Raw genomic sequence first — 14,760 nt, 5'->3', positions numbered from 1 at the left:
TGTATTTTTTCTTATTTGATCTATTACAGAAGTGGACAATTTAAAATAGTTTTCTTTTTCTTTAAGCAGTTTCCTAATACTAATCATTCCCATATTCTTAATATTAATTTCTACTTTCTGTGTCCTTCTAGATTATGTTTGATAGACTATTATTTATGGTTTTTACATCAATATTTACATTTAATGGTTCAGATTATTGTTTGTGGTTTCTCTGTGTTTGAAATCATTATTACGTTTATTTTTAAAAATGAAGTTAGTTTCCTTTTTTTTCTCTACAATCTGGAATAGTTTAAATAATACAGAAATTATCTGTTTCATGAAGGCTTAAATGAATTCACTGATAAAATCATATGGATCGGGATGCCTGGGTGGCTCAGTGGTTGAGCATCTGCCTTTGGCTCAAGGCATAATTCCAGAGTCCCGGGATCGAGTCCCACGCTGGGCTCCCTGCATGGAGCCTGCTTTTCCCTCTGCCTGTCTCTCTCACTCTCTCTGTATCTTTCATGAATAAATAAATAAAATTTAAAAAAATCATATGGATCTTGTTCAAATTTAAGAAGTCTTTAGTAACTTTTTAATTTCTTTCATAGTTATTAGTCAATTTACAGATCTTCTTGAATTAATTTTTATCATAAATTTTCCAATATATCCTCAAATTTATTAGTATAGTTACACAAAGTTTTCTAAGTACTTAATTTCCTCTGATAATGAATTTCAAGTGATTGTGATTTATTTACTCCTTCCTTTCTTCTTTCTCTTCTTTCCTTCCTTCCTTCCACCCTTCTTTCAATCCTTTCTTCTTTTTAATTAGGCAAGGTAAAATGATTTTTTTTTAAGATCTTATTTATTCACGAGAGACACATGAGAGAGAGAGAGAGAAAGAGAGAGACAGGCAGTGGGAGAAGCAGGCTCCATGCAGGGAGCCTGATGTGGGACTTGATCCTGGAACTCAGGGATCATGCCCTGGGCCAAAGGCAGGCACTAAACTGCTGCACCACCTGGGCATCCCTTTCTAAAATGATTTTTTTAATGCAACATATACAGAGAAAGACAAATATCGTATTATTTCACTCATATATGAAATCTAAGAAACAAAACAGATGAACATAGAGGAAGGGAAGGAAAAATTAAATAATATGAAAACAGAGAGGGAGGCAAACCCTAAGAGTCTCTTAACTATAGGAAACAGAGGGTTGCTAGAGAGGAGGTGGATGGAAGGATGGCATAACTGGGTGATGGGCATTAAGGAAGGCACTTCAAATAATGAGCACGGTGTTGTAGACAACTGATGAATCACTAAATTCTATCTCTGAAATAGTACAGCGTATGTTAACTAAATTGAATTTAAATAAAAAATTTAATTAAGAAATGCAACATATCCTTGCGTGAAGTCTCTCAAAGACTTCAGTAGGGTAAAATCCTAATTATCTATCAATACAAAATGTTGACATTTAATTACTTTTCTATCTCACTGTGCCCCTTATTCTACTCTGAATATGTCTGGTTTTATTTTATTCTTTCATCTTTCTACATGAAGTTGCTTCTCCTAAAAATGCCTCTTACTCCATCATCTTCAGCTTCCCTCCATCTGGACACTTTCTGCTGGTCCCAGACCCATCTCCTATTGTGCCTTTTCTGGGAAGTCCTCCCTGAAGGTCTCAAAGCTGAGATAAGCATTGTCATCCTCTGTGGCTTTCTCCACGTCTTCTAGACCTACATATGTTGATTTCCCTTGGAGGCTCTCTCATCTTTTCTCTATCTATATTCAATTTCCAGAAGAAAGCCAGCCCCATGGCATTATATGCTATCTTTATATGAATGAGTTCTAAATTTTTATGTCCAGCTATGACTTTGTCCTGTCAATTTAATATCTCTATGCAGATGACTACTAAATATCGGAAGCTTAATATGTCCAAAATGGAAGTCTTGACTCCACTGCCTCTCCTCAAGTCTGTTATTCTCTCAATGTTCTCCATTTCACAGAATAGCTCCACTATTCATCCAGTTTGCTCAGTTCAAAAATCTTGGAATTATCCTTGCCCCCACTCTCTCTCTTATAACCTCATCCCTAATTTAGCAGTAAAACTTGCCAACTTCACCTTCAAAAATATTTCTTACCACTGTCATCATCCTATCACAGTCATCCAAAAAGCATCATCTCTTACCTAGAGTACTGCAATAAAGTCCAAATTAACAACGCCTCTTCTTCCACCCTCACTGACCTACAGCATATGTTTTCCACACAGCAACCAGGGTACCCATTAATATATAAATCAGATTGTCACCACCACTTGTAATTTTCTAATGGCCTCCCATTTCAATTCAGAATAAAAACCAAAGTATTAACTGTGGCCTACAAATCCAGAAAATATCATATTCCTGACTATCTCATTTCTTACCACTTCTACCTCCAATGATAGATACATCACTGCCAAACTGAACCTCCTGTTTTTCCTTGAACATACCAATATCTACTATTGTACTGGTACCTCTGAATGGAATGTTTATCTATCAGAAATCCAAATTATGTTATTCCTCATTTCATTCAGGTCATTTATTTTTCTTCTTAGTTCTTGTCATTACCTGAGATTAAATGAGATATTTTTGTTTGTTTATCATCTATCATCCACAGAACAATATAAACTCTGTAAAGTCAGGAGACTTGTTTATTCAGTTCATACCCATAAATTGCCTGGTATGTAGTAGATGCTTCATACAAATTTGTAGAATTGTCGAGGGATTGAATGTATTTATTGTAATATTCTAGTACTTTTCACAAAGGTCTCTATAAAAGTTACAGTGCCTGTCCTCCCTATAGGTATAAATTCTAAATCCAAGGAATAAGTATGTTTTCTCTCTCTACCCAAGAACCTATGAGATTGTTGCATAGTAGGTACACAAACAGTATTTGTGAGGGAGCAGGTTAATAAATAACCTCATCCTATTTTGTAAGAGTAAGGAAATTCTTATGAACAAGGAAAGCTAATAATGCCAGCTTCATTATGTCACATAATGAAGAAACAAGAGGCAGTTCTGCAGGAAAATACCTTGAAGACCTTCTGATTATTTTTGCCCCTTTTTCAGCATAAAGGTTTCCATCTGCAAAGGAAAGTTTTCTGGAAACAGTAGCTTAGGAAAATACACAACATGTAGCTGTTATAATTGCCATGTTTATACTGAGTTCTGGGGTAGTTGGTCTGAAACAGTCCTGGTAAAAATAAACTTTCAATGTGTTTTAAGCAATCAGTGTTTCCAATAAGCACTTGTCAACATGACCTTTAGTGGTCTCCAGAACTTCTCCTTTACTAAGTATTTAACTGGCTGCTCAACTCCTATGGCTTCCTGTCTGCCTTTAATTTTCCCTCAGCAATTTTAATGCTGGAGGAACAACAAATTACACAAGCCATCCTTAGGGAGGATTTCTGACCATAATTTGAAAAGCCCTTGAAATAAGAAAATTGCGGTGGGTTAAGGGAAGAGTAGCAATACATACTATATATATTCCCCATATGAGACAAGTATAAATGAACCTCACATTTTAACTCCCTAACTCCCTCTTCTCTGGTGAACATTAAACCATAGCCCTGCCCACATGTGCTTTCCTGGAGAAGTTTTGGCTTCCATAGCAAATCAAGCAGAAATATTTTTGACAAAATTATTGCCTGTGCTCCACAAAACTGCTAAGATTTTATAGGAATTATAATTCCTATTACTGTCTAAGGTAATGCTAAAGTTCTTAAAGCTCTTATCATGCTCATTCATGGATCTTCTTTAGTAGACAAATCTTTTCTTCACTATAAGAGTTTCAATATTAATGGAATGAGACACTATTAGAAATTTTCAACTAATGGTACCAATATAACATAATGTTTAATAAATTTTTTTTAGGTAATTTAAACAAATAATCCATGGTGACATCATGAATGTGAAACTCATCTAGCAGCTGACCTAATCACATATGTACATAAAGAATATTTGTGAACATCTCATTTTTTCAGCTTTATTGAGGTATATTGAAAATAAAATTATATTTAAAATGTGCATTTTGGTGATTTATATACATATATACACACACACACACACACACACACACACACACTATGAAAGGATTCTCATCACCTAGGTATTAAAATTCATTACCTTGCACATTTACATTTTTTATGAGAACACTTAAGTTATATTCTCTTAGAAAATTGCAATTATACAATACAGTATTATCAACTATAGCTACCATGTTTTACATTAGATCCTCAAATCTTACTCATTGGATAGCTGAAAGTTTGTACCCCTTTACCAATTTCTATTTTCCCCACCCTCCAGACCCTGGCAACCACTCTCCTCTCTGTTTCTTGACTTTTTTTTTTTTTAAAGATTCCACATATAAATGATATCATGCAGCATTTGTCCTCTATCTGGTTTATTTCACATAATACCCTCAAAGTCCATCTATATTGCGACAAATGGCAGAATTTCCTTATTTTCTTGGTTTAACAATATTCCACTATGTATATATACATTTCCTTTATCCATTCATCTGTTGATAAACACTTACATTGTTTGCATATCTTGGCTATTGTGCATAATGCTGCAATAAACATGGAAGTATAGATATCTCTTCAAGATAATGATTTTTATTTCTTTAGATATACACCCAGAAGTGGATTGCTGGATCATACAGTTCTACTTTTAATTGCTTGAGTAATCTCCATACTATCTTCCATAGAGACTGTACCAATTTACATGCCCATCGACAGCACACAAGGGTTCTCTTTTCTCTCTGTCTTTGCAAGAATTTGTTCCTTCTTGTCTTTTTGATAATAGCTGTTCTAACAGGTATGAGGTAGTATTTCATTGTGGTTTTGATTTGCACGTCCTTGATGATTAGTGTTGTAAATATTTTTTCATGTACCTGTTGGCCATTTGTATGTCTTCTTTAGAAAAAAAATGTCTATTCAGTTCCTCTGCTCTGGTTTAGTTGGATTATTTGTGTTTTTGCTATTGAGTTATATGAGTAATTTATATATTTTGGATATTAACCCCTTATGAGATTTGGAAATATTTTCTCTCATTCCATCAGTTGCTCTTGTGTTTGGTTGGGTTTCTGTTACTGTGCAGAAGCTTTTTAGATTAATGTAGTCCCATTTACATTTACTGTTGCTTTGGTACTAAATTTAAAAATCAATGCCAAGACCAGTGTCAAGGAATTTACTCACCATGTGTTCTTTTTTTTTTTTAAGATTTTATTTATTTATTCATGAAGGACACAGGGAGAGAGAAAGAGGCTGAGACATAGGCAAAGGGAGAAGCAGGCTCCCTGTGGGAAAGCTGATGCAGGACTTGATCCTAGGACCCTGAGATCATGACCTGAGCCAAAGGCAGAAGCTCAACCACTGAGCCACCCAGGTGCCCAAACACACCATGTTTTTTCTTACAGAAGTTTTATAATTCAGATCTTACATTCAAATCTTTAGTTGATTTTGAGTTGATTTTTGTTTATGGTATAAAAATGGGGGTCCAGTTTCATTCTTTTACATGCGACTATCCATTTATTGAAGAGATTATTCTTTACACATTGTGTACTCTTGTGCATACACCTTTGTTGTAAATTATGTGACCATATATGCATGGGTTTATTTCTGGCTCTCTGTTCTGTTCTATTGATCTATGCATACGTATTTTTGCTAATACCATATTTTTTAGATTACTATAGCTTTATAATAGAATTTGAAATCAGGAAGTGTGATACTTCTAGCTTTCTTCTTCTTTCTGAAGATTGCTTTGGCTACTGAGGTTCTTTCTCATTTCTTTTCTTATAAAAGAAAAAGGAGATCTTACTAACAGTTTTTATCTCATAAAATATGATTAGCAGTTATGAATCAAATTTGATTTCTGGTTTTAAATCTCCTTTCAAAGGAAGTGCCAATAAATAGGGAAAGATGATAAAAATGATAGGAAAAAGTAGACACTAGTGGACATAAATCATGATTTCAACTCTACAACTTTATATCTAATTAATATCAACCTCTAGATTACAAAAGGATGAAACAGACCTTATTCAAAACTAAAACAATCAAATAATAAAAAGTCAAAACATACAGGTTAGTAATCATTTTAGTGGATAAGATGTTACCCTATTACTCTTTCTGCTTAATATTTATCTAAAGCTAACATGGCATTACAAAGGAGTTACTTAAGGCTCTTTTAATTAAGTCATTTACAAGGGAGACTGGCAAGATGGCATAGGAGTAGGAGTCCTCAACTCATCTGGTCCCACAAACTTACCTAGATAACTTTCAAAACATCCTGAACATCTACTAATTTGACCTGAGATGTAAAGAGAGAAGAGCTGGAATGCTACAGAGAGAAGAGTTTTTGCTTCTAACAAGATAGGAAGGCGAAAAAAATAAAATAGAAATAAAGTGGTGAGGAGAACCCTGACTAGCAGGGCTAAAGTGGAGCAGTGAAAGGCTCTGGGGTACAAAAGCCCAGCCCTGGACAAGCAGGAACTTTAAAAATCCATGCCTGAGTTTTTCCCTGACAGAAAAGTGCTTAGCAGGGAAATTGGGCAGAATCAAAGGAGGGGCTGTGAGGCATCAACATTCCCCGAGTCACTATAAGATGGCGCCGGAGGGGAAAGCTCATCACAAACCTTGGTGTGATCCCAGTAAAGGGCTGGAGCACCGCAGCCCTTGGGGCATTGTGGAGAAGGCCGCCCGGGTTACACGGGCCAGTTCCAAAGGGCCCTTTACCCTAGAGCCTGGCAACGAACTGAGATGTCTGTACCTTGTTCACTTCGAGACAGGCAGTCCCCGGGAGCACGAATCCAGTGGCACAGGGCCCTGGATCCAAAGGCTCTGAGGCAGATAAAGTCGGCTATCCTCTGTTCCCTTTGGGACAGGTAGAAGCAGGGAGGGCACAGGAAAGTGAGAACTTTCCTGCTGTTGGGTGCCCTGCAAGCTGTGCAAATCAGTGCACCTGTGCCTGCCCTCAGGAGCATCTAGGCCAGTGTGGATTGGGAGACTGCAGATAGGTATTCGCGGGGAGCTAGCTGACTCCAGAGCTGGAAATCTGGCCGCCGCCATGTTTTTTTCTTTGTTCCACCTTGTGCCTGGGAGAGGCAGGGCCGCCAGGGAACAAAGGCCTCACAGAATAAACAGCTCACACTGAGCCCAGCACCTGGCGGGGTCGGGGCACCTCCCCCAGGCACAGACGTCTGAGAATCAGCACAGCAGACCCCTCCCCCAGAAGATCAGCTGGAAGAAAGGAGAAGAGCAAGTTTAGTGTACAAGCAGTATTGGAAAGCTCCAGGACTGAGGGATAATAGAACTAGAGGGTCCTTTATTTATTTGTTTTTTTACAACTCCTTTTGATATCAGGCTGCAAATTTCCAATGTTTTTTCTCTTTTCCCACCTTAACTTCAATATTTTACCAACTCTTAGTTTTTAAGTTTTTTTCCTTTTTGACTTTCATATTTCTACAGTTACATGTCTTAGATATATTTTTCACTTCTGGATTCCCTTCAACGCATTCAATTTAATTTTGGTAGATATGTGAGATATGGGTTTTTGTTTTTTGTTTTCTCAGTCATATTTTGTTTTATAGTTGTGGAAGTTAGTACCTTCTAACACACAACCAAAATACACCCAGAACCAAGTGGAATACCATGTTGATTCATTCTGTGAGATAATATTCTCTCTTCCTTCCCATTCTGCTCCCTTCTTTTATCTTGTTTATGTTACTGTGGTCAATGTGGGACTTATATAAGTATTGTTGACTTATATAAATTTAGGATTGGGCATCTTCTAACATACAGAACAAAATATGCTCAGAACCAAGAGAGGTTCACTACCACTTCCTCACCACCAGCATCCCCTCCCTTTATTTTTCTTTTCTTTCATTTTTTCTGCTTTGTTTTTGGTTTTTTGTTTTTATGTCTTTATTTTAATTTTTTTTTTTTTTCATTTTAGTGGTCCTTTTATTTTGTTCTGTTCTTTTTATTTTCTGGTCTCTGACCTCTTCCAAATCATCTAGGGTGTATTCTACTTAGGTCATAGTTGATATTTTTGATTCAGCCTGTTCATACAGCCAGTCTGCACTGGACAAAATGACTAGAAGGAAGAATTCACCACAAAAGAAAGAACCAGAAGCAATACTCTCTGACACAGAGTTACAGAATGTGGATTTAAATATGATATCAGAAATTCAATTCAGAAGTACAATTATAAAGTTACTGGTGGCTCTGGAAAAAAGCATAAAGGACTCTAGAGACTTTGTTACTGCAGAATTGAAATCTAATCAGGCCGAATGAAAAATAATTTAACTGAGATGCAATCCAAACTGGATGCTCTAACTGCTAGGGTTAATGAAGTGGAAGAGAGAGTGAGTGACATAGAAGGCAAGTTGATGGAAAGGAAGGAAGCTGGGTAAAAAAGAGAAAAACAAGAGCCCAGGAGGAAAGGCTTAGGGAAATAAATGATAGCTTGAGAAGGAACAATATACATTTAATTGGGATTCCAGAAGAGGCTGAGAGAGAGAGAGGACCACAGAGTATATTTGAACAAATCATAGCTGAGGACTTCCCTAATCTGGGGAAGGAAACAGACATTCAGATCCAAGACATAAAGAGAATCTCTCCCCCAAAAAATCAATAAAAACACTCAACACCTCGACATTTAATAGTGAAACTTGCAAATTGCAAAGATAAAGAGAAAATTTTTAAAGCAGTGAGAGACAAGAGATTCTTAACTTATATGGGGAGAAATATCAGATTAACAGCAGACCTCTCCACAGAGACCTGGCAGGCCAGAAAGGGTTGGCATGATATATACAGGGTACTAAATGAGAAGAACATGCAGCTAAGAATATTTTATCCAGCAAGGCTGTCATTCAGAATAGAAAGAGAGATAAAGATCTTCCAGGATAGGCAGAAACCAAAAGAATATGTGACCACAAAAATTGGCTCTGTGAGAAATATTAAGGGGAACTCTGTAAAAGAAAGAGGGAGCCCAAAGAAACAATCCACAAAAACAAAGACTGTATAGGTAATACAATGACACTAAATTCATATCTTTCAATAGTTACTCTGAACATAAAAGGACTCAACAATCCCATCAAAGGACACAGGGTATCAGACTGGATAAAAAAGCAAGACCCATCTATATGCTGTCTATAAGAGATTCATTTTGATCTAAGGACACTTCCAGCCTACAAATGAAAGGGTGGAGAACAATTTATCATTCAAATGGTCCTCAAAAGAAAGCTGGGGTAGCAATCCTCATATCAGATGAATTAAGGCTTATATCAAAGACTGTAGTAAGAGATGAAGAGGGACACTATATCACACTTAAAGGGTCTAGCCAACAAGAAGACCTAACATCATGAATATTTATGCCCTTAATGTGGGAGCTGCCAAATATATCAATCCATTAATAACCAAAGTAAAGAGATATTTAGATAATAATACACTAATAGTAGGAGACTTCACATGGCACTTTCAGCAAATGACAGATCTTCTAAGCAGAACATCACCAAAGAAACAAGGACCTTGAAGGATACACTGGACCAAACAGATTACACAGATATATACAGAACTTTCTATCCTAATGCAACTGAATACACATTCTTCTCAAGTGCACATGGAACTTTCTCCAGAATAGACCACATACTGGGTCACAAATCAGGTCTCAACCAATACCAAAAGATTGGGATTGTCCCCTGCATATTTTCAGACCACAGTGCTTTGAAACTACAACTCAATCACAAGAAGAAATTTGGAAGAAATTCATACATATGGAGGTTAAAGAGCATCCTACTAAAAGATGAATGGGTCAACCAGGAAATTAGAGAAGAATTAAAAAGATTCATGGAAACAAATGAAAATGAAAATACAACCATTCAAAACCTTTGGGATACAGCAAAAGTGGTCCTAAAAGGAAAATACAATACAAGTCGCCAAAAAAATCAGAAAAATCTCAAATACACAAGCTAACCCTGCACCTAAAGGAACTGGAGAAAGAACAGCAAATAAAGCCTAAACCAAAAAGAAGAGATATAATAAAGATTAGAGCAGACCTCAATGAAATAGAGACCAGAAGAACTGTAGAACAGATCAAAACCAGGGGCTGGTTCTAAGAAGAATTAAGAAGATAGATAAACCCTAGCCAGCCTTATTAAAAAGAAAGGGAAAGACTCAAATTAATAAACGGAGTAGAGATCACAACCAATACCAAGGAAACACAAACGATTTTAAAAACATACTATGAGGGACGCCTGGGTGACTCAGCGGTTCAGCATCTGCCTTTGGAATCCCAGGATCGAGTCCCACATCAGGCTCCTTGCGTGGATCCTGCTTCTACCTCTGCCTGTGTCTCTGCCTCTCTCTCTCTCTTTCTGTCTCTCGTGAATAAGTAAATTTTAAAAATCTTTAAAAAAGAAAGTACTATGAGGAAAACTATATGCCAACAAATTAGGTAATCTAGAAGAAATGGATGCATTTCTTCTGGAATTCCACAAATTACCAAAACTGGAACAAGAAGAAATAGAAAACCTGAACAAGCCAATAACCAGTGAGGAAATTGAAGCAGTCATCAAAAACCTCCCAACACAAAAGTCCAGGGCCAGATGGCTTCTCAGGGGAATTCTACCAAATGTTTAAAGAAGAAATAATACCTATTCTATTAAAGCTGTTTCAAAGAACAAAAGAGGAGGGAAAACTTTCAAACTCATTTTATGAGGCCAGCATTACCTTGATTCATTCAGCATAACACCCTCCAGTTCCATCCATGTTGAAGCAAATGGTGGGTATTCATCCTTTCTCATGGCTGAGTAATGTTCCATTGTGTACATAAACCACACCTTCTTTATCAATTCATCTGTCAAAGGACATCGTGGCTCCTTCCACAGTTTGGCTATTGTGGACATTGCTGCTATGAACTTTGGGGTGCAAGTGTCCCAGCATTTCACTACATCTGTATCTTTGGGGTAAATACCCAGTAGTACAATTGCTGGGGGGTAGGGTAGCTCTACTTTTAACTTCTTGAGGACTCTCCACACTGTTTTCCAGAGTGGCTGTACCAATTTGCATATCCACCAACAGTGCAAGAGGGTTCCCCTTTCTCCACATCTTCTCCAACATTTGTTGGGTTGCTGAAGAAGTGGGTGGGGGGATAGGGTAACTAGGTGACAGGCACTAAGAAGGGCACTTGATGGGATGAGCATGGGTGTTATACTATAGATTGACCAATTAAATTTTTAAAAAAGTAAAATAAATAAATAAATTCACTCATTCATTCATTTACTCTCCAAAAACTCTCTGTCTTTTGCTCTACAATAGTGTCATTTTTCCCGTTTGATCAAAATCTAGATCAAAACTAGTGGTGGGGCCTTGTGAAATGATTATAAAATTCCTGTCTACAATAGAAAGGGACAGAAATGCCTCACTAAAAAGTAAGGTGAAAAAAACTGGACACAGGACACAAAGAAGCAAGAACAGCTAATTTTAAAAATTTGGGGCACCTGGGTGGCTCAGTGGTTGAGCGTTTGCCTTTGGCTCAGGGCGTGATCCTGTGGGTCTAGCGATAGAGTTCCACATTGTGCTCCCTGCAAGGAGCCTGCTTTTCCCTCTGCCTATGTCTTTGCCTCTTTTTCTGTGTCTCTCATGAACAAATAAATAAAAATCCTAAGATTAAGAGAATACTTTAGACTTCGTGATTAAGACGAGGCCCAACTGAGGAAATAGCCATTTTCAAGTACAAAATACAAGGAATATTTAGTGGACAGACTTGTAGAAATTTTTAAGTTTAAACATCTAGAAATTAGCATTGATATTTGTTTTTTTAAGGAAATCATAAGCCCTTATTCTCAAAACCATGTTATGAATCACACTAGTATGCATCTTGGGAGAAACAAAGCTATTTTAGGTAGAATGCCCCAGACTATGCACACCAGAGGCCATAGGGCCCTCTCACCTTAAAAGTTGTGGTGCCATAGAGCTTGGTGGTGTGGACTGTCTCTGGAAGCACATTAGTGATGTTGGTGATGAATTCTTCCAAGTACTTACAGGATTTCTCCAAGTGTGTTGTATTGATAATAATCTGGACAAGCTAGAAAATAACAAGCACATGTAAGAGTCATTTGACTATTTACCCGAAAACAAATGGCTCAGTATCAATCTGCTGGTAGAGGAAAAAACAAAAGGCAAAATATGGTAGGGGCCTTTTGTAGTCTACAAAGGGTTTGTTAGAGCATGGGCTTAGGTTGTAATTCCTCTAAGAAGCCTTCCCTGACTCCCAAAGCATCTTGCATTCCCCCTAGGAGAAGAGCACTTGTCTCTCTATTTTAAACAGATGTCTTCTTCTGTTTAAGAGACTAAGAACGAAGACTGCTAGTGTTTAGCACAGAGCCTGGCAACAAATAATTGCCAAATGAATGAAATAAATACCCCCCCCCCCCGCGAAAGAACAAGAAAATGGCAAGAAGTTTCAAAATTAGGCATAATAAACGGCAAATAGACTACAGGATATTAACAAACTATATTAGCTTACAGAAGAAATAATGTGGGCATTACAGTCAGAAAAACCAGCAAATCAACTATTTACAAATTATTAATCCAGAAAAAGTTTCTTAATTTCTCTGTTTCTTTATCTGTAAACTGTTAGTAATAATTTCTTAGTAATAATTTCTACTCACACAGTTATTTTGAGGATTAAATATCCTTTCGTTAATATTATTTTCCTTTTCTAACAAGAAAGATTCTTAAAAACCATAGTACTGGTATGATAAAAAGTCATCTATAAATAACTTTGAGGGGAGGATGAGAAAGAATGACTCTTATTGTCAGGATAGAATTAAAGTTTACAAAGTAGTTCACAATTCATTTTCTTACATTGTCTTCCCAGGAACCTGGAAAACTAAGTTAAGCTGGGCATAATTATTGCTTCTATTTTACTAAACAGAAACAAGAATGAAATGATTTTCTCTAGACCACAGAACCTAAATGGAATTTGGACTCAATCCAAGTCTTCTACCTTCAAATTATGGACTCACTGAAATGACTTCTGACAATGCCTTTTAGCATAAGCATAAAATGGCAGCCCTGGAGTGCTGCACGCTTATGTACATAAGACTGAAATATCAGATTCTGGGTCTGCCATCAACTAGACCTCTCCATGAAAAAAATTAATTTAAATTTTTTTTAAAAAGGGGCACCTACTACTTATTTCAACTATGAAAACTATTCATATTTCCCAGAGTCTAAAAGAAATATGAAGAGAAAATGGAATAAAACCTTTTTTTGTTTGTTTGTTTGTTTCTCTTTCCTACATCTTTAACTTTTTATTTCCACAGGAATGTGTGTGGTGGGGGGGTTGTGGCAGACAGGGGGAGTTTGGGTATGTAAGGCTATAGGTGAATTTAGTTGTTCCTCTAGTCCAGTGAGAGAAGGAATGGGGGGTGAGTGGATAGATGACACAAAGAGAAGTTGAAACTGAAGATAAAGGTGGGGGGTAATACACATTTTACAATTAAAAAATGTTTAAAAGTTGGAATTACACTTTAGTAGCAGTCATTGTATTATACTGCTGAATATTAAACAAAAATGTTAATAGGATTGTAATCAGAAAGTACATTCTTCTCTCCCCAACAGCAAACCAGCACAGGGCTAACGTACAGTGTTCATTCTGAAAAAAATACATATTAAATCATAACAATGCTTTAGTAATAGATTGGACTAAGGAGAAAGGTACTTTCTACTCCCCAAGGATCAGCTGGAAACTGGGGGAAAATGTCTGCTTTTGGAACGTGAGGGCAAAGGGCAGAGACCCAGAGATGCAGTTCCAAAAAAAATGAAAAGTTAGGGCAACAAAGGGATCAGATCTCTGTACTATTCCCCACAACTCATCAGACAATTTCATATTCCTCACTAAGCCCCTTCCCTTCATTTAAAGACTCTGAGTTTTGGACACAGACACTATCTCTTTCTATAAAACTACCCAAAACATCACACTTTTAACTGTAGAGTGCTCTAGGAAAAAACACCTACCAAAATAAGCAATTCATCACCCTCTTTCTTTCAACATGTTTCTCCCTCAGAGAAAGACTAAAGTCATTTTAAAAATTTAAATTGTCTAAATTAAATCACTCTTCTTCCTCAGGAAGGTGGCTACTGGCAAGGTTGTCTTGATACATAAATCAGAAAAGTAAGAGAGTTAATTTGGAGAACTGAAGAATTTCTATTTTAAAGTCAGCATTACCTATAGGGAACACATTCTATCTATCAAAAGAAATCCTAATAATAAGGAGGAATCATGTCATGTTATTGAAATAAAAAACAGTGGCAGTCAAAGAGAAAATTGTCCTGTTTTGCAGGATATTGACAGTTTAAAAAAAAAAAGGAGGCGGCTTCACTAGGTACAGTAGTAATTTCCCTTGACTTTTTAAAGATCTGTCAACACAAAAGATCACCATGAATTACATCAATTGGCTGTCAGTCACTTTTGAAATGTTTCATTGCTGAGCATAGAATAGATTATTAAAACCCTCTAGGATTACATTAGATACCATGTCATTTTCAAAGGGAATAATGTCTGTTAATGAGGTCTAAGTGATCTCTACTCCTGAATGACAGAAAACCAAAATCCTTACAAGGGCATTTACAAATGTGAAGCCAGATACTGTGGGGGTAATTCTGAACTTAAGGATACAATGAAGCAATTTCAGATATCAGCTTCCATCAGAGTTTTGAGCTCCTTTGATATTTTTAA

General features: G+C 36.7%; 1 protein-coding gene across 10 annotated transcripts in view; it reads right to left on the bottom strand.

The window, feature by feature from the left end:
• EXOC6B (exocyst complex component 6B) overlaps positions 1–14,760 on the bottom strand; it is a 615,592-nt gene that overhangs the window by 257,106 nt on the left and 343,726 nt on the right. For all 10 annotated transcript variants that reach the window (XR_007403261.1, XM_025453542.3, XM_049096018.1 and 7 more), the window contains one exon: positions 11,968–12,102. Coding sequence is in view for 9 of the 10 variants with exons in the window: in XM_025453542.3 (XP_025309327.1) it covers positions 11,968–12,102 (135 nt within the window). In the remaining variant the exon portion in view is untranslated. The remainder of the gene's footprint in view (positions 1–11,967; positions 12,103–14,760) is intronic.

Source organism: Canis lupus, chromosome 17 (genome assembly GCF_003254725.2).
Source record: "Canis lupus dingo isolate Sandy chromosome 17, ASM325472v2, whole genome shotgun sequence".
Lineage (NCBI taxonomy): Eukaryota > Metazoa > Chordata > Mammalia > Carnivora > Canidae > Canis > Canis lupus.
Note: the sequence above shows the minus strand (reverse complement) of the source record. Positions and strands in the feature narration are given on the sequence as shown.